Source organism: Hydra viridissima, unplaced genomic scaffold, assembly GCF_058129835.1.
Source record: "Hydra viridissima isolate aposymbiotic clone 2 unplaced genomic scaffold, HvirCarnegie_v1 scaffold_6, whole genome shotgun sequence".
Taxonomy (NCBI): domain Eukaryota; kingdom Metazoa; phylum Cnidaria; class Hydrozoa; order Anthoathecata; family Hydridae; genus Hydra; species Hydra viridissima.
In genome coordinates this window covers 11033723-11058587 of record NW_028324305.1, presented here as the reverse complement: position 1 = coordinate 11058587, position 24865 = coordinate 11033723, and the positions used below count along the sequence as shown (strand labels likewise).

Genomic DNA, 24865 nt, shown 5'->3' with positions numbered 1-24865 from the left:
ATCATAATATAATATTTTCAGAAAAAATATTTGCGAAATATTGATCGCGTGGAATCTGCATAAATCTTTTTAAAATGTTTTTTTAATACATCATAAAGTATTATCTTGTTTCTTTAAAAAATTTTCAATAAACAAGATTTCACTTTTCGCTTCAAAGACAGATTTTAGTTTCAATTTTCAAAAAGGTATCTTTTTTGTAAATTTTATATATCCTGCATAAACACAGTGTAATTCGAAAACAATATATGATCTTAAATGTAGCTAGGAAGGAATCTTTATAACCAAAATAAAGATACATTTGTTAGTAATGCAAGATAAATCTTCAGATGTTATGTAACAACTGGGTCAAAAATTCCAATATATTATTATTATATGTAAATTATTATATGTGGATATGATCCATTTGTTGTAAATGCATGTTTTTATTTTATTAAAAAAATGTGTTTAGGATCAGTTATGTTTTTACTATATCAATTCATCGTCGTTTTAATAGCATGCTATTCTCCTGTCTCTTCGTGTAAGTTTGTACTCTTTCGGAACATTCTTTTTTTAAATGTTTCTCAAAGTTCTAATAGGCAAAAAAAAATCTTTTCATTATGTATATATTTATATTAGTTTGTATATTTTGTTGTTTTAGTTGATATGTGGAAAATAATTGAGACCGAAAATGAAATAAAAGCTCCAGAGAAAAAGGGAAACTTTTCGATTCAACACGGTACTCATTTATTTGAAGCAAGTCATATATTCATTTACAAAATACGGTGTTTTTATTATTTTATTTAAAAAATACGGTGTAATTTTATATTAAACTTACAGCTTCTAATTTTATTTAAGATTCAATTCGCCCTCTGTTGTACGACGGAGATATTCTAAGAGATATTAATAAGCCACAGAAATCACTAACGCAAACGCAAGCTCCTTTTACATGGCATCAAAGACTGTGGGTTAATAGAGAAATACCTTACGAAATCTCTGGTGTTTTAGTAGGTAAAAAATAGTTTTACTCTCAAGAATTATAACAATAACTGTTTTACAAAGTAAACAATGAATGTTATTGTTTACTTTGTTTCTACTTTCTTTAACAGTTAGCTATATCAGTACTCTAAACCAGGTGTTACTTTGAATGGCTTTGATGTTTTAGTTTCATTTTCCACATAATTGAAAATAATCCGAAGGAAATAGTGTACATCTGGATACTGTGGTTGACTTTTACATAATATAAATTTAAAATAACATTTCAATGCAAGGATTTGGGAGAATGGTTTCTATTTTAGCCATTCAGTTTACCAAAGCAAGTTGGATGACAGTTAAAAGGGGGAGTTTGTTGTATATACAAGCTGTCAAGTGATTACTTTTAAAAAAAAGAAGAAAAAAAACGATACTACTTTTTGTTAAAAAATTTTAAAAAAATGACAAACTTCTTAATAAAAACACAAAAAGTCATAAAATAAGTTAGAGGGGGAGGAAGACGGTGTTTAAAAGAGAAGTAAAAGAGTTTTTAAGAAAGTTATTTTTAAAAAAAAATGTGGATTTCAAGCTCGCTGTTTTTCAATTTGTTTTCAATTAGTAAATGGCTAATATATATAATTCTAAATGATAGCGGTTTAAAAATGAATACATCCCCAAATAATATGCCAACCTTGTAAAGCAGAGAACTGAGTGGGGAGTTTTTGAAAGAAAAAAAAAAAGATCAAAAACCGTCAAAAACCTAATTCTTACATTTTTGGACACATATTACGTTACATTTGACACAAATTAAACTTAATGTTTCGCATAATCATGACTTTTATAGTCCCGCAACCCTGTATTTGAAAATATTCTCATAATCCTGAAGGATTAGGCACAAAAATTGTGTTAAGATTATTAAAACCACAGATTATAATCACTGGGATGTCTGTGTGGCACAGTTTAATTTAAGTTATGAATTAAATATGTGCCCATTTGTAAAAAAAAAAAAAAGAAGAATTGAAATAATGTATAAAGATTGTGTCCGGGGCTACCCCCCAAGTTTGAAAGGTGTCATATAATTTCTCTTATTATTAATCTTATATAATTTATTTTAAGTTTTGTGCTTTTATTAATTACCCTTTCATTGTTTATTTGTTTTTAATTCAATAAATAAGTGTTTCTAACTTTATTAAAACTTTTTTTTCACTTTGTTTTCTCTTTGCTTATGGGTAATATCTCTATTATTCTTAAGTGCCCGGGATATCCACCTCTCCCCTATTACTGCACTAACATGCATTTTGTAGTAACTCATTTAAATTCTGCTCAAAATCTAAATGAGCTACCATAAAAAATCTTAGATTTATTCAATTTATCACCTGATCAACCAAAGCTTAATGGCTGGATGATTGATAGAAATCAATTTGAAGAGTTTTGTTCAGTGAATAAAGTTTGATCATAGTAGAAAAACGCAAGTTGTCCCAAAATGTCTAAAAGATTAGGATTAGTATGTTTAATGCTCATAGATATACTGAAATATTTTGGAACTGCTGTATCAACTCAAAAGAAGTGATTATTTTAAATATAAAATTAGATTTAAAACTTTTAAAATTAATTCTAAATTCTTTAAACAAGAAACAAGATTTTTGCGCCTGAAGCTGATGTCCTTCTGGTCCTTTGGGTATTCTCCTGTTGGAGAAGTCTGGAATATACCTCCCGCATTAAAACGACAACAGCAAGATTTAAAAAAAAATGTTCAAAAACAATCACCAAACAATGAACCTACTTTGAAAAAGTAGGTTCATTGTTTGGTGATTTTGATTGATATTCAAGAAAATGTGATTTATTTTATAAATAAATCACATTTTCTTGAATCTCAATCAAAAAAATTTAACATTTTAGCATTTAACAATAATGGAACACCCACATGAGCAGGGCCGTACCAAGGGCGGGGCCGGCAGGTCCGCGGCCTGAGTCGCCAAAATTAGGAGGTCGCAAATTTTAATAAATTAAAAAAATAATAATCAGTTTATGAAACAAATTTTCACGGCGTCGCTGCTGTTGATAAGAAAATTAATTAAAATTCCGCCTCTTTACACAAACTCCTAAATATGTTTTTTTTTTTTTTCTGCTATATAAATTCATTAAAGTCGTAAACCATAATATAAATACAAAAAGCAGGGGCAAGAAGAAGACATAATTGGTCTTATCACCAAGCCCCTAGATCTATTGGGGCTTTGGTAATTGGAGACACTAGTCTCATCTCCTGATTTTAGTATAGGTATTACCCTCGCAACTTTAAGTCTGTCGGGAAAGATTCCTTGGTTAAAAGAGAGCGTAAAAATATGCAAAAGCGGAATTTTTAAATAAGGCATTGATTTAATTACTACATTACTGCTTACATCATCAACTCCATTACCTTTATTTGGTTTAAGTAAGTACACGGCATCAAGCAGTTCTTTTTCTGTTAGCATATTATTAGCCATTGTATTATTATTAGAGATTAGGTATGATATTAGGTATGGACCTGTGCTAACAAATGCATGGTTAAACGAATTAGCAATTATTGCGTCGTTAGTAATTTCACGGTTATTTATAATTAGTTTTTTTGGTAAACAACTAATATTCATATCTTTTTTACCTACAATATATTTTATTATGTTCCAAGTTTTTTGTATATTATTTTTGTATTTTAGTAATTGGCTACTATAATAAAACTTTTTTGAGCGCTCTACAATTGTCACAAAAAGACGATTATAGTTTTTGTAGTTTGTTTCATTTTTAAAAGTCCTTTTTTTTAATGAACTTCTCAAACAATCGTTGCTTTTTTTTCGAAGATTTTATGATTCCGGGTGTTATCCAGGGATTTTGTTGAGTTTTTGTTTTAATAAATTTAGTTGTTATTGGGAATGCTTTATTATAGTGACATTCAAATATATGATAAAATTTATCATAAGCTTCATTAGTATTTTTTGTTTTCAAAACAGGTTCCCAGTTTGTTGTTGATAAAAGGCTGATAGAAGTCGCAAGAGAAGCGTCTTTAATTACTCGTTTTTTAGTTTTTACTTTTTTAGGAAGATGATTTAGCGATTTTTGTGCTGTTATAAAAACCGGAAAATGATCAGATATGTCTTTAATAAATATTCCTGTTTTAGTTTTTATGTTTTTATTAATTATAAATTGATTAATTAAAGTAGCAGTTCTTTTTTGTAATTCGAGTGGGTTTATTTATAGTTGGAATAAATCCATTTTAAGAGCCATTGTCTGAGAAATGTAGGCAAAATAAACAAATTTTGGAAGTGATGTCTTCAAATTGCACTCATTTCTGGATATTTTGTAAAAAACAATGAAAGTAGGCCACTGGTAATTTTTTTTTCTAAAATTTTTATTAATTTCAGAGATATTGGGTCCCAAAATTTGGCCCGTTATGAGAAAATTTTGGGCATGGAGTGCAATTGCTACTTTGAGGAGTAGTTTTAGCAACATGAATATGACAGAAACATTTCTTTTTAACTTTTTTAATAATCTGGGTAGATTTCTACAGTAAAAGTAAAAATTCAACATGATTACATTTTCAGTAGTCTAGAAATCGTTGTCCGAAACCACAACATTTGAAATTTTACCCTAACTTTGAGCTCTAATATCTCTTTAGGCCTTTACTTGCACGTAGTTTTTTTAGGTGTCTTTGAAAGACATTAAGGCATATATTGATTTTTCGGAACAAAAACCATGTGCATGCAAGGCCCTGGGAAGGAGTAACCTGCCAAAAATCACTTTTTGCGTTCAACGCGCTTTGATAGATTACCCATAACAACCGTGGCCTTAGGTCCACCATGAACAGTATAAGTTATTTATTTTCCTTAAATATGCATCTTCCAATATCTGAAAAAAAATCCATGTGCTCGGGTGATAAAAAGCCTACAGAAATCCTAGAAGTAGCCTAATTTTGCCAATTTTTTAACTAAAAAAATACCCTAGCAACGGTATAGATATACTTAGCAACGGCTACTTTACAGCTTTATTAATTAGTACTGCTATTAAAAATTTTAATATGATGCTTTTTTTAAAGCAACTGTACAAGAGAACTTGAAAAAAACACATATAGCACTTAAAATAAAAACAAATAAAAATTATATATAAATAAATACGATGTTCTATCTAATATAATATATTATATCAGGTAGAACATTGTGTTTATATATATATATATATATATATATATATATATATATGCATTTGTATTTATTTTATATATTTTATATATTATTTATTTCATTTGTATATAGAACGAGATAATACTGAGAGGATGAATGACTGCCGACTTTGTGTGATATTTTTGTTAATGACTACTTGGTACATGCCATGGTTTACTTGAGTTACATAACATAAATTTTTTCAGCAGTTTTCAGTAGAAGAATTAAAATTTGTTAGTAAAAAAAGCATTTTTTTAATATTAGTCAATAAATAATTATCAATAAACAAAATATGTCAGAGAGAAAGAATAAAGTCAGTTCTTATGAGAAATCCATATATTTTAATAAAGAGAAGACTTCTTGTGGTCCTTTTAAGCGTTGGAATAAAGATGGAATTTTTTAAGTTAATGAATTGACTGCTGACATAACTAATCATTTACAAGCTTTAAAGGTATGAATAATATTAGAGTATTATTTGCTTTTTTATTAAAATAAACAGGATTTCTTACTCCATAGGTGAAAAATCTAACGTTACTGTTTTATAGCCACTACCGACAAACCAGTGGAATGAAAAAACCTTGATTGAAAGCCGACTACAAACTTATCTTTCACGCTATGACTCATTATGGTCGTACCATCGTTTTTCTTTTGATATTAGCTGGAATCAACCAAACAGTTGTCAACACCCAAGACATGAATTTCAAATCGGTAAAAAAGCACCAAAAATTAGATCCATTCCTTTTAACACCCTTGCTGCTTATAAAGAAAAGAGTTTATCACTTCCTGTTGGAGCCGTATTTTGCTTCAGCCACCTAAAAAGTATTTCTACAGGTAACAGTATTGACATGTTAGAACCAGCTCCAACATCAATAAAGTCTTGCTTTCCTGCTGATGACATATATGTTCCAGATATAACAATCATTTCAGATAAAACTATCGAAGAATCAAAAAAGCAGCTAGCTCTTTGTGTGAAGCAATTAGAGCAAGTCCACTGTCCTTTCAGATAAAGCAAGTTCACCAGCAGCTGAGGACAATATTAAAGCCAAGTGAATATGTGACAACTCAACAAATTCGATCATTATTCTGTAGGCAAGTAAATTAACTTGTATATTTACAAATACCCAAAGTATGTATGCTAAAAAATGTGACTTTTTTCTTTTCTTGGGGCTTGAGATAAATATTTAGCAATTTCCTTTATCCTTTAAATGTAATTTTTTAAATGGAGTAAGCAAAAAAGAACAGGAAGGTTGGCAACCACTTTTTGTGAAGAGGCTAACTTAACTGATGATGTGATTGATGAAACTGTTGATATGAAAGATGCACCTGAAAACGAAGAAGATGATTTAAACAACGATATTCAGTTGTTTGCAAAGGAGTTAGCTGCTGAATTTCAAATTAATGATTGGATTGTTGTTCCATACTTTATGTAATGGTATCCTGCAATAATTAAAAACGTAAGAAGTTTTAACACTATAATATTGTATTTTTGTGTATTGAGATCTATTACAAAATTATTGGTTTATTAACCAGATTAACTAATTTCAAGGAATATTTAGGAAGCAGCAATGATTAGACGTTACTTTACCTCGACCATTAGGTCAATGATCATGGTATATATGTTTCTTGTATGGAATATTCTGTTACACCTGGAAAGAACTGCTTCAAGTGGCCAACCAAAGAAACTATTCTCCAATGTTCGTCTCTTGACATTGTTTGTAAGATTGATGCACCAACACTAACTAATCAAAGAGGAGATTATTCACTCTCAAAAGATGATATTGACAACGTGGAGATTCAGATTGGACATTAACAAATTTATTATACTTTTTTGGTAATTCTTAGAAAACTGTATTTTCCATCAGTTTTAAACGGAAAAAAACGATCTTGAAGTTTAATGATTCCTTCTTTGATTGATATAGTAAAAAAAATTTTTTCAAGTTCTCTTGTACAGTTGCTTTAAAAAAAGCATCATATTAAAATTTTTAATAGCAGTACTAATTAATAAAGCTGTAAAGTAGCCGTTGCTAAGTATATCTATACCGTTGCTAGGGTATTTTTTTAGTTAAAAAATTGGCAAAATTAGGCTACTTCTAGGATTTCTGTAGGCTTTTTATCACCCGAGCACATGGATTTTTTTTCAGATATTGGAAGATGCATATTTAAGGAAAATAAATAACTTATACTGTTCATGGTGGACCTAAGGCCACGGTTGTTATGGGTAATCTATCAAAGCGCGTTGAACGCAAAAAGTGATTTTTGGCAGGTTACTCCTTCCCAGGGCCTTGCATGCACATGGTTTTTGTTCCGAAAAATCAATATATGCCTTAATGTCTTTCAAAGACACCTAAAAAAACTACGTGCAAGTAAAGGCCTAAAGAGATATTAGAGCTCAAAGTTAGGGTAAAATTTCAAATGTTGTGGTTTCGGACAACGATTTCTAGACTACTGAAAATGTAATCATGTTGAATTTTTACTTTTACTGTAGAAATCTACCCAGATTATTAAAAAAGTTAAAAAGAAATGTTTCTGTCATATTCATGTTGCTAAAACTACTCCTCAAAGTAGCAATTGCACTCCATGCCCAAAATTTTCTCATAACGGGCCAAATTTTGGGACCCAATATCTCTGAAATTAATAAAAATTTTAGAAAAAAAAATTACCAGTGGCCTACTTTCATTGTTTTTTACAAAATATCCAGAAATGAGTGCAATTTGAAGACATCACTTCCAAACTTTGCCTAGATTTCTCAGACAATAGCTCTTAAAACATAATATCAAAAAAAGTTCTGACGTTTTTTTTTTTGTTGTATTCAAGCAAATCAAAATTCAAATCGCCTACGAAGTAAACGCATTTGCCACATAATTCTTTGCTTATAATTAAGCTTTCAATTTGTTATATTAAAATACTAATGCTCATTCACTGAACAAAAGAGCGCCCTTTAACACTAACATACCTTTGATAACTTTTGAACATTATGATTTTATCATGAATCAAACCAAAAAATCATCTGGTGCTGAATTTAAGAAGAAAAGAAAACAGCGCCAAGAAATTGACAAGAAACTACGAAACAATTTCAAAAAGTGGTTGGTAATAAACTCAGTGGAAAAACAAATTATTTCGGAGGATACTTGTATTGAAGTTAATGACAATTCAACAGATCCTATAATTGACTTAAGTTCAGATCATCATTTGGAATTAATTGAAGAGGAGATTTTCATCAGCCAAAGTCAAGAAAAATTTTGCACAACTAATTCAGAACCAACAAGGGAAGATAGAAATTCCCAGCTTTCAGGCCCAGCTGAAATGGACGAGGATGAACTTCATTCAGAAATCTCAGAAATTCCAGTGGCCTCGGAAGAAAATTTTCAACACAGGGCCTCGGAAGAAAAGATTTAAACACATCCAGCAACATGGCCTAAAATAACGGACAAAATAAGATGCTTTTTGATTGAGCATGGGGCAGAGCAAGACAGAAGAAAGTTTTTCCCAAACACGCTGTGTGATTTTGACAACAGAATGCGACTTCAGCTCAAAATGGTATGAAAAAATTCATCCCAATGGTGAAAAGCTTGTTCGCACTTGGCTGCAGTACAGCAACAAAAAAGATTCTTTATTTTGTTTTTGCTGTTTGTTATTTTCAACAACAAAAACCAACAATTTTTCCGAAACTTTCAAAGGGTTTTGTGACTGGAAAAAACTAAACCCAAGAATTCCTGAGCATGAAAACAGCAATGAACACCAAAGATGCTATTCTGATTGGAAAACTCTCGAAAAAAACTTAAGGAAGGAAAGACCCTGGATTCTGATCTGCAGAGAGTTATCAGTGGAGAGATGAAAAAGCGGAGAGACATCTTGAAAGTGATTTTTGATGCAACTTTGTTCTGTGCCAAGAACAATCTTGACCTTCGAGGAACAACAGAAGACATCGGTCAACAAAACAGTGGCATTTTTCTGAGTTTAAATTGAGTTGATTAGCCATTATTATCCTTTAGTGACTGAACACATTGCGTCCGTTAAAGCAAAAAAAAACACAACATTCTACTTTACTCCTCGAATTCAAAATGAGCTGATTGAGTTACTTGGGCAGAAAGTCAGGAACAAAATTTTGTCAAACATCAAAGAAGCTAAATACTACTCTGTTCTGTTTGACTGCCCTCCAGATGCCTCCCACAAAGAACAGATGGCTAAGATCATCAGGTATGTCCACATCAGTGATGAAACCTGCACAATTAAGGAAAGCTTTGTGGACTTCATTGAATCTCACCAAAAAACCGGAAAAGGTCTTGCAACAGAGATAACTGAAAAATTGGAGAAGGATGGTCTAAACATTTCCGATTGCTGGTCTAAACATTTCCGATTGCTAAGGCTATGATAATGGATCCAATATGTCTGGAAAATACTATGGCGTCAAAGCTCACATCCATTCTCTTAATGAGTCAGCAAGATTTGTTCCATGTGCAACTCACACTTTAAATCTTGTTGGTGTTCATGCTGCTGAGGTTTCCCCACTCATGATTACGTTTTTTGGAAAGGTTCAAGCCATCTTTAACCTTTTTTCTAGCTCCACGTCAAGATGGGAAAAACTGATGAAAACGTTGACCATTTCATTAAAGGGAAATAGTGACACAAGATGGTCTGCCAAAAAAGAAGCAATCACACCATTGCATAGAAAAATCAAAGACGTTCTTCAAGTTTTGGAATCCATTATCAACAATCCCATGACAAATGCTGTCACGGTTAGCAGTGCAAAAGAACTTCTCATTCAAATTGATTTCAGTTTTTTGTGTTTGTTGGATTTCTGGAGTCAAATTCTTTCTCTAATTGACCGAGAAAACAAACTGCTTCAGTCAAAATTCTTTTCAATTGAAATTGCTGCAAAAAAAATGAAAGGATTGAAGGCTTCCATTCAAAATCTTCGAGATGTTGGGGTGAACAACATTATCAGAGATGCCACAGAAAAAGCTAACCAGAACGGAATTGATGGTGGCTTTCCAATCAAGAGGAAGTTCAAAGTGAAGCGGATGGCACTTTATAAAGCTGAAGATGACACTCACTTTCTCACAGCAGAAACAGAATTCGGATCTCAGTGCAACCTTGTGTTTGACAATTTTTTACACAAATTGAGTACCGGTTTGAGGCTATGTCTGCTGTATCCTCTGAGTCAGAAATGGCAAGCTTTAAATATCAAGCTGCCACAATGTTGTTGGACAACTTTAAAAAATCTTCCCCGATCGACATTTTGCAGCTCATTCATAAATATTGTTTGACCGATGCTTATCCCAACACGGCAATTGCTATTCGCATCTTCCTCATCATACCAGTAACAGTTACTACGTGTGAGAGAAGTATCAGTAAACTTAAGCTCATAAAAAACTATATGAGGTCAAAAATGGGCCAAGAACGTTTGTCTAGTTTGGCAATAATTTCAATTGAAAATGAAGTGGCAAACAACATTGATTTGATGATGTCATTAGTGAATTTGCCTCAAGCCATAAAAGTGACATTGAACTAAATTTTGTGCAACCTTAATGACAAATTTTACTTATAACTTGATGTGATAAATTTTGTGATCAATAAATCATTTTTTTCGTTGAATTTTCTCCTTTTTTTTTTTTTTTTGGGGGGGGGGGGGAGGGCGCAATTTTCTTTTCTTGCCCGAAGCGCAAAATTGGCTCGGTACGGCCCTGCATATGAGTAATGCAAAGATCACTGTATATCAGATATACAAGTGTCAAGACATCTATGTATCATGTTTCTCCAAAATCTAGTGTGTTTATGTTTTGAAATTATTTCTCTTAGTTTTGTGATTTAGTTTTCTAAACAATCTACTTGGAGAGTTTTTTTAAGAGTTTGTATAAGCCATTTAAATCGATTATAAAATGATCTTTGAAAAATGATGCACATCATTAAAATAAACAAACACACATTATTGCACATCACATCATTGTGTTAAACAAATTTTTTGTTTTAAAATAAATACTAGTCAAACTTTTCACTCACTACTTGAATTACTAAGACAGGCCAAAACTGTTGGCCAAAACAGTTGGCCTAAACTGCAACATAAATTCTTTGACACGACTGTAACTTTCTGTATGTTTGTGACTTTTGCATCAAGTGCATTAAACAAGATTTACATCTGATTAAAATTTTCTGTTGCAAGGAGAAACTTTTGAGAGACTGTGGGTTACACTCAAGCTACATCTTCTTCCTTTGGTCTTATTTCTTGCCCTGTATATATAATCGCTAAACTTAGCAATTCCACATTTTATTTAATTTTAAAACTCTTAGTCTTGAAAAGTTGAAGGATTTTTTCAATTATTTCATTAAAGTTTTAATATTAAAAAGTTCAAGAATTTTTTCAATTAATTCTTTTTAGAGACTCTTTACTAGACTTTAATTTATAAAACGGAAATTTGTTCTACTGGGTAATCCTACAGTTAAGTGGTGCAAAATAATTTACCCTTCGTAGACTTAAAAAGTTCTTAAAATAATTACAAAAACTAAAGTAGATAAATTTCAAAGTAGTTATATGCTTCTTTTTTTTTAAATACGTTTTTGTTTAATATTTTTGTTATTCGTTTTCATTGTTAATATTTAATCATTTTATCATTTATATTGTTAACATTTACTTAAAAAATTACATTTTTGGTTGATGATTAGTAATTAGTAGAAGAATTTAAACTTGCATGATTGCAAAGTAAATATTTTTGTTTTGTTTCATAGAGTTCAATGAACTTTTTTTTATCTCTCTATGATGAACTGAGAGAAACTAAACTATAAAAAGAAGCCCACGATTTACAAAATAAATTCTAATCACTGCAAAAAATCAAAAGTTGTCGTTAAGTGCTTTGATCCAATTTACGACGTTATTAAAATTAGTGATTGTGGCAATAATTTCATTTTGTCTGAATTACAGAAAATTTGACTGTAACATAGAAATTCTGGAATACGTGGGTACGGGATTCAAAAACGATGGTGGGAATCAACCATGGGGTTTGTTTGGTCTGTTGTTGCTGCTTTTTGCATTATCAGGACAGGCTTCTTGCAGGAATATTAGTCTTTAGTTGTTATTCAAATAGATCTTCTTTCTATTAAGATAACATCAACAGTATTTTTTGTAAAATCAAGACGACTATGTTTTCATTACAGTTACATATTTCTCTCACTGCTCTTTCCCAGCTTTTAAAATTTATATAGGTTTTCCAAATTCATTGTGAACAATAAATTATGTATTCATTGTGTACAATGAATTATACAATAAATAAATGACGCACGAACAACGCTCCTTCTGACGCGACACAATGATGCAATTTTTACGGTAATTACAACACCCCACCCCCCTTAAAAAAATAAAGTTCTTAAGCCACATAATCAGTTAAATACATTAGAACTTTTCTTTCTCTGGTAGACTATTTAATCACTGGCAGCTCCTCATTATCTATAATTTCTATACTGTTATCTTCTTCATCATTGCTAGCATCTACCTCTTCGCCCCTGACATTAAAGATACCTATATCATCCATTTCGCCATCTTTTTCACTATCTTCAGTGTCAACATGGCCTACTTTATTTATACGGCCGGATATTTTGCATTTTGAAAAAAAAAATAGAAGGCCAGTGTTCAAAATCGTAATGTTTCGAAAACTTAAGACTTTTTGAATATTTGCAAGTGTATTTTACTTTCTAAATTTAAAAAGTCGACAAAAGTAGTTTATATTCATAAATTTAGATATTAAAAGAATATTATATAAGAAATAAATAAAAAGATATCAAAATAAGCCTTTATTTTAAAACTTAGAATTTAAGTAAACAGACACAATTTAAAAAACAAGAATATTTATATAAAATCTTTAAATCTTTTTATTTTTTCATCAAAATAAAAAATTGTATTATATATAATTTATTGAGTTTTTACAAACTTTCTCTTTTTAAAAGATTTTACATGATCAACAGCTACTTCGCTGGTAGAGATAATTCTTTTATTATTAAGAAAAATGTTGATAACGATTCTTCCAGCAAGTTTTATCTCAGTTTTCTCATGCATGGGACAAGAAAAAGTCTGAAAAGAGTCACAAAAGTGATTTAACAAATATTCTAAAGCTTGTCGTGCATGTAAATTAAATTTCTTTATTTTGTTAGAAGAGTAGTCAATCATAGCAAACGATGTGCAAACATAATCCAAAAGTTATGGTGAAGGAATAGTGAGACTACCCCTAGAAATAACTGTTAAATAAGTATGATCAGCATTGCTTTCATCAATATTAGCACAACATAAAAATTCTTGGCAACATTTACCAAAGCATTTTTTTAGTTTCTTTGTTATATATCCAGCAATATGAGCACCTACTTCTCTACTTTCTGGTGCTAGATTCATGATTTCTGGAGTACACTGAGTTGTATCAATATCAAGAAGAAAGTTTTTCAAATCTGTTAAATTATTTTCTGACTCGAGTGGTACTTTCAAACTATCAAAGTTAATACTTTCTCTAACTATACTTTTGATTTTTAATATTTTTTCAGAAATAGTGACATCTTTTAAACCAACCAAAAATCTTCCACCACTCATTTGTCTATATTGTCCTAATCTCCTTTTTAATTAATCACTTTGAAACCTCCCAGTTAAAACAAAGTTATATCTGTCATTAAGTGAGTCCTCAATCAATGAGGCATGACAATTAAGTGTTCTTGTCAATGCTGCAGCTGTTTGAGCACTTAAAGTAAACTTCTCACAGTTTGGTACCTTTTGCAATTGCCAAGCTTCAATCCAGTGTGCCATTTCCCTAAGAAATTCAGGTTTTTTATCTCCAGAAACAACTGCATTACCTAAAATATTACACGTTGAATACTGACTTTTTGAATTTGATAAAACCCAACACTTGTAAAATAATGTCAAAAAATCTGCACTACTTTTAAGATCAGGGAAATATGAGTGAATTGCTGCAGAAGTAGTTTCATTAAAAATTGCAAGCGCTAAAGAAACGTTTTGTTTAAAATTGCCTGGATGTAATACTTTCATTGTTATTTTTGGTGCTTTATGCAAACCAGCATCAAGAGCGAGGTCTTTTTTCATAAATATTGTGGAAGGTGCTCCATTTTATTTCTCCAACACATACAATTATAGGATCTTTAAATCCATCAAACTTAAAATCTGGAAATAAAAATCCTTTACAATTTAACAAATTATTTCTGATATTTTTAATAAGATGTACAACATCGAAACAAAGGTAAATCTTTTTTAGATTGTAAATAAAAAACAAATCTTCAGCTTGTTGATTTGATGCACAAAGGATTTTTTTAAAACAAGAAACATTAGAGGAATGGTTGTCACACACAATAACTCTAACATTAAATTCACATTCAGTAAGAATATGAAGACATTCAAAAATTTCTTCTTTCAACCATTCAGCATTGATTGTTTTTTTAGGTGATGATTTAATCACATATGGAATGTTTTGTTTCAGGCCAACTATCATAAAACAAACTATTCCATTATACAATTCTCCAGACTCATCACTACCAATCATCTCTCCACCAAAATACTCTTTACATTTTTGCAAGTACATTTCATCAAAAATCAAGCAAATGTCTTGAGATATCTTCCCTTCTAATTTTAAATGTTTTGCACAACTTAGAGCATCAATATTTCCACTAGTCATTTTTTTAAGTAAAGATATTGATGGTAAAGGCAATTCTTCACGCAAAAGTTGGTATGACTGTGTAGAAGTATATCGTAACATCAGTGAATACTTTATAATATTAGCTGAAAAAATAGGTTTCTTCATATACTTAATTTGCTGTAATTCAGTCAATATAGATGAAAATTGTTCAGCTTGTGATTTAATGTAGGTAGGAAAATTATAAAGCATACTTTTACGAGATAAACAATAATCTCTTCCATGAAGAAACCACTGAGGCAATGGCAGGGGTGAACCTTTGTAAAATAATTTAACATGCATCTCATTGTTTATGCGAATGCACTCTGTAACTTCAGGAATAGATAAAGTACTATGACTCAATTTATAAAAAATTACATGATCATCATACTTCAAGAATGAAAAACCATCTGGAGCAATACTTTCAGTAATATCATCAAAGTTATTAATCAAATCACTCAATAAAAATTGTCCATATTGATCTGGCTGAAATATTCTTTTAGTTGGTGATTTTCTTAACGAATTAGAAGATTTTATAAGTTGTGATGGACCTTCTTCAGGGAAATTTGTGCAATCCAAAATAGTTGGAATAGTTTTTTTATTAATCGAAAACGTTGATTCGTATCACCTTTCTTATAATATTTTTTTTCAAAATGTTTTATGCATATTACGGAAGAATTAGTAGGTGTCCAATCTTTTCTATTTACAAATTTAATCCAATTTTTTTTCAACTCTTCATTTTTGGAAACGAAAATACTACTGTAGATACTTCACCATCATAATTTGAACGACAATTCACAATACAACATTTGTTAAACATATTCTTTGAAACTCAAGTTGCTCCTTTAATAACGCCTCACGAAAAAACTGGCCTATTTTTTTTTTCAAAATGCAAAATATCCGGCCGTATAGATAAAGTAGGCCATGGTGTCAATAATTTTTGAAACTTCCTTCTTTTTATTTATATCTGATGCAGGAACTTTCCTTACGTCTCGCACATGTCTTGATACACCACCTATTTCGATATCTGTTTTTGTGATTATGTTGGTTACATCGCCACTTTTCCTAATCGAGATGCACTTTGCGTCGATGGGACGAACGTAAACTTGTTCTCCAATCCTGTAGTTATTTGTAACCTGTGTTGATGTTTCCTCAGTTTCAGTGTTCTTCTCCCCTTGAAGTGGTAGACACTATTCGTACTTATACTTTTGAGAAGCAGGTGTTGAGTCTTCTTGCGTTCCAATCCTTAGTGTTGAATTACACCAAGATACTGCATGCAACGGACATATCTGTGCCCTCGTAGCGGTACGTTTTACTGTATGGTGGTTACGCTCCACAATCCCATTTCCTGCTGGTCTATATGACGCGACACAATGATGCAATTTTTACGCTAGTTACAATATTTTTTATAAAGATTTGATGGAACTTTTTATACGAGTATATATTTCTTTTAATATATTTTTTAGTATATAATTTTAAGTAGCCCATGCTTTTATCCTTGGATCTGTTAAAATTTAGCTTTTGAAAACCATTACAGGAGTAAGACTTTAGGCACTCTATTGTCTTGAGATTCTTAGGACATTCCTATTAAAGATAAATCACTATTGGCCCTAATCCCTAAACTATAGTTGTGTTTTTCTTTTGGATTGCATAGTTTTAGATGATATTTTTTAAGGTAACCTACAAATCTTATGTATAGATGAATTATGTTAAATTTCTTATTTATAAGTTTGAATTTAACTTTAGATTCAACAACTATTATTATCTCATCATTGAAAAAAATTTCTAATGTCACTTGTTTAACTTTTCCTGAGAAAAAGGCTACTGATTACAATTGGATTAGATTTTTCAAAGGACAAGGGTAAGTTTTAAAATTCTGACACTTTTTCAAGTAAGAACCCTAAAGTCCTAAAATGGGAATTCTCTAATTCCAATCCATATGAAGATTTGGATTGAAATTAAAGATTGGATTTTAAGATTTTTGAAGTCTTTTAGATGCTTCTCTGGTATTGGTAGGAAGTATTGGTCCCAGCAAGAAACTGGAATATCATTGGGAACAAACTGTGTGCATCCCTCAATTATTGTGCATGAAGTATTACATGCAGCTGGTAAGTAGTTGTAACATTAAATACATATATATTAGTTATATGAGTATCAAATGTTGTTTTGATGAGTATCATAAAATCATTTGATACTCATATCACTAATGGAATTAAACTGATAATAAGTTTACCAACCTTGACTAAATTTAAGGTGGTGATTTTAAAAATAGTTGTCATTATAATGATGCAAATAATGATTTTTTTTTGATAATATACATTAGTATTGATTTGATCAATTTTTAGGTTTTCCTCATGAACAAAGTCGTATTGATAGGGACTCTTATGTAAACATATACACAGATAGGGTTTTACCATGTAAGAGCTTTTACAATTATGGATTTGTGTATTTAAATTAATTTACTTGGCCGTAAAATTATTAAATATACTTGATAGCAAAAAAAGTTATTATTATTAACAAGTTGGTTTAACAACTTTTAGTCAATTAAAAATTAAAAATTTTTAGTTGACTGAAAAATTAAACTTTTTAAGATATATTATCTTTAATTATTTAATTAGTTAGATTTTATTTGCATTTTAAAAATCTTTTCTTAACAAACACCTTTATTATATTAAATGTAGAAAAGCTTTCTTTGTCAAGAAAGTTATGATTTTACTCTGGTGATTGTCAATACATGCTAGTACTGTTGTCATTTTGCACAACTAATTTCAAAGACTTTATTCTTATTTATATAAGTATTGCATATGCTGTACTTAAAAAGTATGATATTTTAATGTATTTACAAAAAACATTTTTGTAAATTTTTTTTTTTTAGCAATGTTGAATAATTTTGAAAAAAGCTATGATAAGGATATAAATTTGATGCAAACAGAGTATGACTTTAAAAGTATCATGCATTATAGCAGAAGATCATTTGCAAAAGCACCAGATGGCAGTAATACTGTTTGTATGAACTTTGCTTTCTTTTTCTAAACTGCATTTTTGAAAAAAATGTGTGTTTTTTTGTTTATCTTTTTTTTTTTATAGGAAATACAATAGAGCATAAATTTGATCCTAACTTTGAACTTGGAAATTCTGAACTTTCAAAAAGTGATATTGAAGAAATCAATAAATTGTACCAATGCCACAGTAATTCTTACAACTTTTAAAATATCTCCAAAACTTGCATAATATCAACATTATATTTTGGCAATGTTTTCTATTTCATTTCATAAATGATATATATCTTAAGTTTAAAAAATCTTTTTTCAGTTAAATCTGGGTGGAGTGAATGGTCAGAATGGTCTGATTGTATGTTTGACTGGAGAAAGCAATGTGTAAAAGCTATAGTTCGATTTTGTTTATCAAAAGATCTGACGAAATGTCCAGGAGTTACAGAATTCGGAACTCAAGATATAGTTGAAGAATGCAGAAGTGACCAATGCAAGGGTTTGTTTAAAATTTACAAATAAGTGAAAAATTGAAAAAATACTAAATAATCATAAATTTTAATTTTCCCTTTTGTTTTTCAAAAAAGTAGTAATTCTTATATATGCATGCATATTAGTATGTGTAGGATAACAATTTGCATGTATTGTTTAAAATACTGGCAGAATCATATCCTTTTCACCAAACTTACTGCTTTGTGTCACTGTTTTGTTTTATGTGTTAAAAGAGGTTTAGGATATTTACTAACATTTTTAAAAATAGTTGATAATAGTTCTTAGTTTTTTTTCAACTTTTTTTTCAGCATCCAAATCAAAACTGAAACTAGTTTCTTAATCTATTTTGTAACCAAAAGTCCAAATACTTCAAAATTAGCTAGTTTAAAGTAAAAGATCTTTGCTTATAGAGTTAAAAATTAATGGAGTATGGGGTCATTGGGGTTCTTACTCAACTTGTTCATCTACATGTGGATGGGGAACACAAGTCAGATATCGTGAGTGTAACAATCCTTCCCCAATGTTTGGGGGTAAAAACTGCTCTGGTAATAAAGAAGAAAAATTTCTTTGTCGTAATACAAGATGTGGTGGTGGTAAGTTCTTTTTTTTTAAAACTAATTTTTACCCTCAACTTGTTAATAACATTTGTTAATGTTTTGATGCTCTTCTATTTTTTTTTAAATGCACCAGCTAGCCCTTATGATTTAAATTTTGAAAATAACTTTGGCAAATGGCAGTTTTCTGGATTTGTCATCCGCAGCAAGGAAGATATTTTAACTGAGGGTCCCTCACAAGATGTTACTTCTGTTGATCAAGGAAAACCTTATGGTTAGAGTGTGTTTTTTTTAGTAAATTAAGGCTCAAAAGTATCATTCTTGATTTTGTTCTGAATCATAATTTTTTTATTAGGGTTTTATGCAGTTGCTTCAGGAAAAGGTATTAATGGTACTTCTCCCAAATATTTCATAAAAAGTCCCCCAGTAACTAATTTTAAAGGTGAAAAATGTTTGAGTTTCTTCTACATGCTTAATGGTGCTAACCTTCACACAACAGAGGCGTTGTCAATTTATTTAATTGAAAACTCTGTGCCAGAACTGCTATTCATTGTTGGAAACCATCAGGGAAATTACTGGAACCGAGTTGGCATAAACATCAGAAGCAGAAAGCAGCAGTTTCAAGTAAATTAGTTTTATCATTATTTTTTTAAACTGATCTTAAAAGTTATCAATTTGTTCTCATGTCATTACTCTAACTATCTGACCCTCTTTCTTTTAACAGTTAATAGCAAACTTAAATTTCTATTTTTCTTCTGAGGAATATATTAATTTTAAAACACAATTATTATACTATCTTAAATTTTTTAAAGGGAGCCGCAATTGGAGATTTGAGAAAAATTTGGCAAATATTTCCAAAAATGTTTCCCCTATATTGTTAATTAACTCAGTAAATGATAAAAGTTTAAAATTTAGCATTTTTGTTTTACTACACAGTGAATTTTCAATCTAAAATAAAATTTTATTGAAAAGTAATATTTTAATGACAGTAAATTGATGATGAAATTGTTACAACATTTTTTTTTTATAATCAAATACCAAAACTAAAATTGTAAAAATATAATGTATAAATGAACTTAAATGTCATGAACGTATGAACATATAAATCATTAAGAGTTCTATCAAGCAAAAAAAAATTCACATTTGTAACATATTTGTATATTTTTTTATGCCTTGAAATAAATGTCATTTTTTCCAAATCATGTTTTCAAATCCAAAGTGTTGTTTTTTTTTGTTTGTTTTTTAATTTGTTTTTTAAAACCGTTTTATGCGTACAAAATTTTCCTTTAGATCATGATTCAAGCCAAGCATGCTTTTTATGGGACATCATCTGTTGCTGTTGACAATATTTTCTTTGATGACAACCCTTGTCCTGCAGGACTATCAGGTAAAAAAAAATTATTTTATTGTGTAAAACACTTTGATTTTTAATTTTTTTAGATAAAGTAAATTTCCTTTTTCATTATAGGTTGCAAAGACTTGCATGTAGATTGCAAATCACGAGCTTTAAAGGGTCAGTGTGTTTCAAATTGGAGAGTAATGGTTGCAGAGTGTTGTACATCTTGTTCAGGTAGTTTTTGAAGTATTTATTCTCTAAATGATGTTCTTTCAGAAGGTGAAAGATTTGTTTGTGATTATTCTCCGGTTGTTTTCTAGATATGATTTTGGTTCCTGATGTGCCTTCTGCTCCATGTATGTAGAAGTTTATCTCTTTCAAAAGTTTAAAAAAGTTCAAAAATTGAAAGAAACATTTTTTAAGGAAGTGTTTCATGGTTCTAAACATTTTAGACAAAAATTTAGCAAAAAGTAGTTTATTAGTAAATATGAAGCTAATGTGAACTCACTAAGCTTATTGAAAAAGAGTAGCGTGAAACTTAAATACAAACTGGAAACCGCCTAATATTAGAAAATTAATAAAAAAAGATATTATTGAACCTCTTTGCAAAGAAAATTATTTAGCATAATCCTTTTTTTTTGGCTACAGGTAATTTGCGCACATGAATATTTGTGTTTTTTTTTACTAACTTTATAATACGTTATCTGACATTATTGAAGAATTATAATTTGATCGAAACAACAGCCACAATAGATAGACAAGGTTGCAAAAAGAAGACTTCTAAGAGTTTTGATAGAAACTTAATTATATAAGTAATAAAAAAATCGCTTTATTTCTGCTCAAAAACTGGCTGAGCAAACTGAAGCAGATAAAGGAATCAAATTATCCCATCAGACAATCAGAAATCGTATCCGAGCCTAAGAATATCAAAAACAACTAATAAACTATTTTTGAGTAAAAAACATGAACAGAAGATTGGAGTTTGCTAAGAAGTACAAAAACATTCCATTAAGTTTCTGGAAAAAGATCCTGTGAAAAAACAAATCGAAATTTTACTTAAAATCATCTGATGGAGCCCAAAAAGTTTGGAGAAAAGCAGGAGAAGTCTACAAATTAAACTGCATGAGAGAAACCATCAAGTATAGTGGCAATAATGTGATGGTATAGGTTTAATGGCTTGAAAAGGTGTTGGAAAACTCCTATTTGTAGATAATAGAATGGATCAAGTGCAATACAAAAACATGTTAAAACAAAATTTGAAGTCATCTGCTAGAAAAATTTGGCTAAGACCTGATTTTACATTTCAGCAAGATAATTATCTCAAGCATACTGCAGCTAAAACGAAGGAACGGTTTGCTAAAATACTGTCAAGGTCTTAGAATAGCCTAAATTATCGCCGGAACTTAATCCCAATCAACATTTATGGGATATTTTGGACCAAAAAATTGGAGATTGATCATTTTTCATAAAAGAAAACCTCAAAGTAACAATTGAAGAAACCAGGACAAAATTCAACTAGAAGAAATAAAATCTTCAGTCAAATCAATGCCTAGATGTCTACAAGCTGTAATAATGTGACTGAAAACTTTGTGAGTAATAATTTACACCAATTTACATTTTATATGTTTAACATTCTACAGGAATTAAAAGCAAATATATATATATATATTTAAAATATTTCACATATACAGATTTTTATATATATATATATATATATATATATATATATATATATATATATATATATATATATATATATATATATATATATAAATCTGTGTATGTGAAATATTTGATACTTTATCTATGTCTATGGACTTTCTGCAAAAAGAAGTGAGGAAACTAGCTTTCTAGTATGGAAAAGCCAATTTTCCGATCTAGCTTGATGTTTACCAATATTCAGTTTTTATGATATGTGCAAGACACATTCCATGCAACGCATCCAAGCATGTAATGTGAAGAGACCATACTTTAATTATAAAGTAATATAAATTTTTAAGATTAATAGAAGTTGAGTAATCAGTTACATTTAAGCTGTCTCTAACATTTGACATACATTTTTCTTTTGCTTCTCGAACAGGATTGTAAGGAGAATACAGTCTACAGCCTGCTTCAATTTCACCTAAACGAATATGCAAGTATCAATCCTTAATTCAAAAGAAGCAGATATGCTAAAATCAATCCTGAATACAAAAGAAGTAGATGGCTCATTATAATCTGCAATCTTTAATACAGCTTTAGCTTTTTTTTTTCTCTACCATCTTGGCGCAAACTACAACCTGTTGCAAACAATAGTTGTGAAGATGATACAGATGCCGCTATTGGGCTTAATCTTCTCTTTGTTTTACTTGATGAGTTGTTAAAATTCACTGGGGGTCTGCCATATACTTTGAATACAGTTGGAATAAGATTATGATTTTCTTCATTCAGAGCAGGTGGTAAAATCAGTTTAATATCCACCCATTCTTCTTTTCTCTTCGAAAAGAACTTAGGAGCTTCTACATGTCAGTTTTGACGAAGATGCTTCATGAAAGTTGGTGGTTTATTATTGAAAGTTAAATTCATCTCATTTGCAACTGCATTCTAAATGTTAGGATCAGTTATCTTTAGGTTTTCTCACACAATAAATGAATAGTAGCTATTATTTCATGGTAAAACTACAACAGTAAAAAATAATTATATGTACAAGTTTGCAAGATACTACAAGTAGATGATGTTTTAAGATGTTAGTATATAATGTAAGTTTCTAACCCTAATCTAAGTGTAACTGAAACTTAACATAGTACAAGTCAGTCAGAATAAAATAGAATATTATCTATCCACGACAAATGCATATGCAACTTGACCTGTAAAGATAACTAATAGAGACCAAGATGATATCTAATGATGTTCAATTAAATTTAAATTGTTTTTTTATATATTGGCCAAGGTTTGCAATATAGTCAAATTTGAGAATATTTTTTTTACTTTGGTGCACTGACTTTGCTCTTGTTGAAATTCTGTCCTGGCTAAATATCTTTTGTGGAATAGGTTCCTAAGAGGGTATTTAAAAAAATTAATAAACCAGTTTTTATCTTTCGATCGCGTTTATGGCCTAAAGTTTGCAAAAACTTTTAAAATTTTTTGCAAACTTTAGAGCATATACGCGAGAGGGTCAAAATCTTTGGGGTTTCCCTTATACTAACAATTTACGCCCGTGACGCTCATTGAATTAATGTAATTTTCAAAAAAAAAAGAGGTTTAGAAGGAATAAAGAGTTTCAGAAAACCATTATTTGATAAAATTAATAGAACGTGACAGTAATTCCTCTTTTTAGTTTTACCCAACGTAAATCTATAACCTAGATAGCATGGTACTATAAACCAAATATACATCAAGGCATGCGTAATGAGATATTTTAGACTATTTATCTTCAGTGTTCATCGAATGTACGGCAACTAAAGATAACCATACGAAATGTGAGGAATGGGCGAAGAATGATGAGTGTAGAAAAAATCCCTGGATGTCTACATATTGTTGCTCTTCTTGCAAAAAATATGGTAATCTTTTGAAATAGAAAATTTTAAAATGCATAAATCTTAAAATTGGAAAAAAAAAAACTGTATGTACTATGAATAATTATTTGTCTTTAGATAATAAAATTTAATTCTGCGAGTATTTTCACCTTAATAATAAATAATAGTCCTTTAATTTAGGCAAAATTTTATGTAGCACCATCACAAATACGAATGAAAGATGCGACAAGTGGGCTCAAAGTGGACAATGTCAAACAAATGCAGTTTATATGTCAAGAAACTGCTGTCCTTCTTGTCAAAAATTTGATACCGTTTACTTTAAGGCTTGATTCATTAAGAATCTGATTTTTATATTACACATTTTGTTATGATTTCATGAAGATTATTGAAAATAAGTTGTTTTTCTTTGAAGTTCTTATTATTCTATGCTTACAGCATTTTCTAAGTTGTCAAGTGCCTAAGCATTTTTTTTTACGATAATCAAAATTTATAACATAAATAATGAAATAATTAAATTAAAAATAGGAAATAAAAGTATAAAGTGATTAGACGACTCGCGCCTTAATATACTTGATTTTATTTGGATCTAATTATGTTGATCCCTGAAGTCTTCTGTTAAATAGTTTCTAAAAAAAGACCCTGAGGTCTTTTTTTAGAAACTATTAGTTTGGGAAGCATAAAAGGTTTAATTCTTTATTTTTCGGCATTTACTATTTTTCAGAAACGGAAATGGATACGACATTAAAAAGTTACAATTAGAATATACTTTTAAACATCGAAAATGTGTAAAGAATAAAGAACTAGATGAACGTGGATCAAAATTTAAAAAATTTTTAAAATCCCATCAGCATCACTGACGATTATTCCTTTTCGTTATAAATGTTGCAAATCATTGTATTCTGTTTGTGTTCACGTTCTACCAGTTTTAACTTTATTAAAATTTATTAGTTAAAAATTAGTGAGTAACAAGAATCTTACTTGGACTAATTTATAAAAAAAACCTTTTTTTTTACTTATAAAATCAGCCATTAATGTTTCTTATATATCATAAATAAAAACCAATTTAAAACCAAAAACTTTTCACATGCTGGATCAAAGTAATCGCATGGTTCGATGTTATATAAGGATTTTATATATGAAAAAAATTAACAAAAATATGTATATTGACTTTAATGTTTGTTATACTT

At 29.9% G+C, this 24865-nt stretch overlaps 1 protein-coding gene, 1 long non-coding RNA gene and 1 pseudogene across 5 annotated transcripts; 2 read left to right on the top strand and 1 right to left on the bottom strand.

Annotated features, from left to right (window-relative positions):
• LOC149887001 (uncharacterized) lies at nucleotides 1–24070 on the top strand. 4 transcript variants are annotated; one of them, XM_090089659.1, is made up of 18 exons: nucleotides 1–185; nucleotides 449–517; nucleotides 638–715; nucleotides 835–987; nucleotides 16538–16652; nucleotides 16787–16899; nucleotides 17137–17208; nucleotides 17667–17786; nucleotides 17879–17980; nucleotides 18104–18280; nucleotides 18684–18866; nucleotides 18964–19101; nucleotides 19183–19451; nucleotides 20118–20214; nucleotides 20296–20397; nucleotides 20484–20519; nucleotides 23580–23702; nucleotides 23859–24070. In XM_090089659.1, the coding sequence occupies exons 2-18, from the start codon at nucleotides 457–459 to the stop codon at nucleotides 24005–24007; spliced, it is 2088 nt and encodes a 695-aa protein (XP_089945785.1). In that variant the 5' UTR covers nucleotides 1–185; nucleotides 449–456; the 3' UTR covers nucleotides 24008–24070. The 4 variants fall into 4 exon arrangements, with proteins under 4 accessions (XP_089945785.1, XP_089945784.1, XP_089945786.1 ...); XM_090089658.1 differs by having other exon boundaries at nucleotides 23565–23702; XM_090089660.1 differs by lacking the exons at nucleotides 1–185; nucleotides 449–517; nucleotides 638–715; nucleotides 835–987 and adding an exon at nucleotides 16051–16228 and having other exon boundaries at nucleotides 23565–23702.
• Nucleotides 5257–6937, top strand: LOC149887003 (uncharacterized). The gene is made up of 3 exons (XR_016453528.1): nucleotides 5257–5589; nucleotides 5684–6592; nucleotides 6695–6937. It is a non-coding gene; the product is annotated as an uncharacterized LOC149887003 (long non-coding RNA).
• Nucleotides 13039–15743, bottom strand: LOC149887002 (uncharacterized; annotated as a pseudogene).
• Nucleotides 24071–24865: the final 795 nt, after the last annotated feature.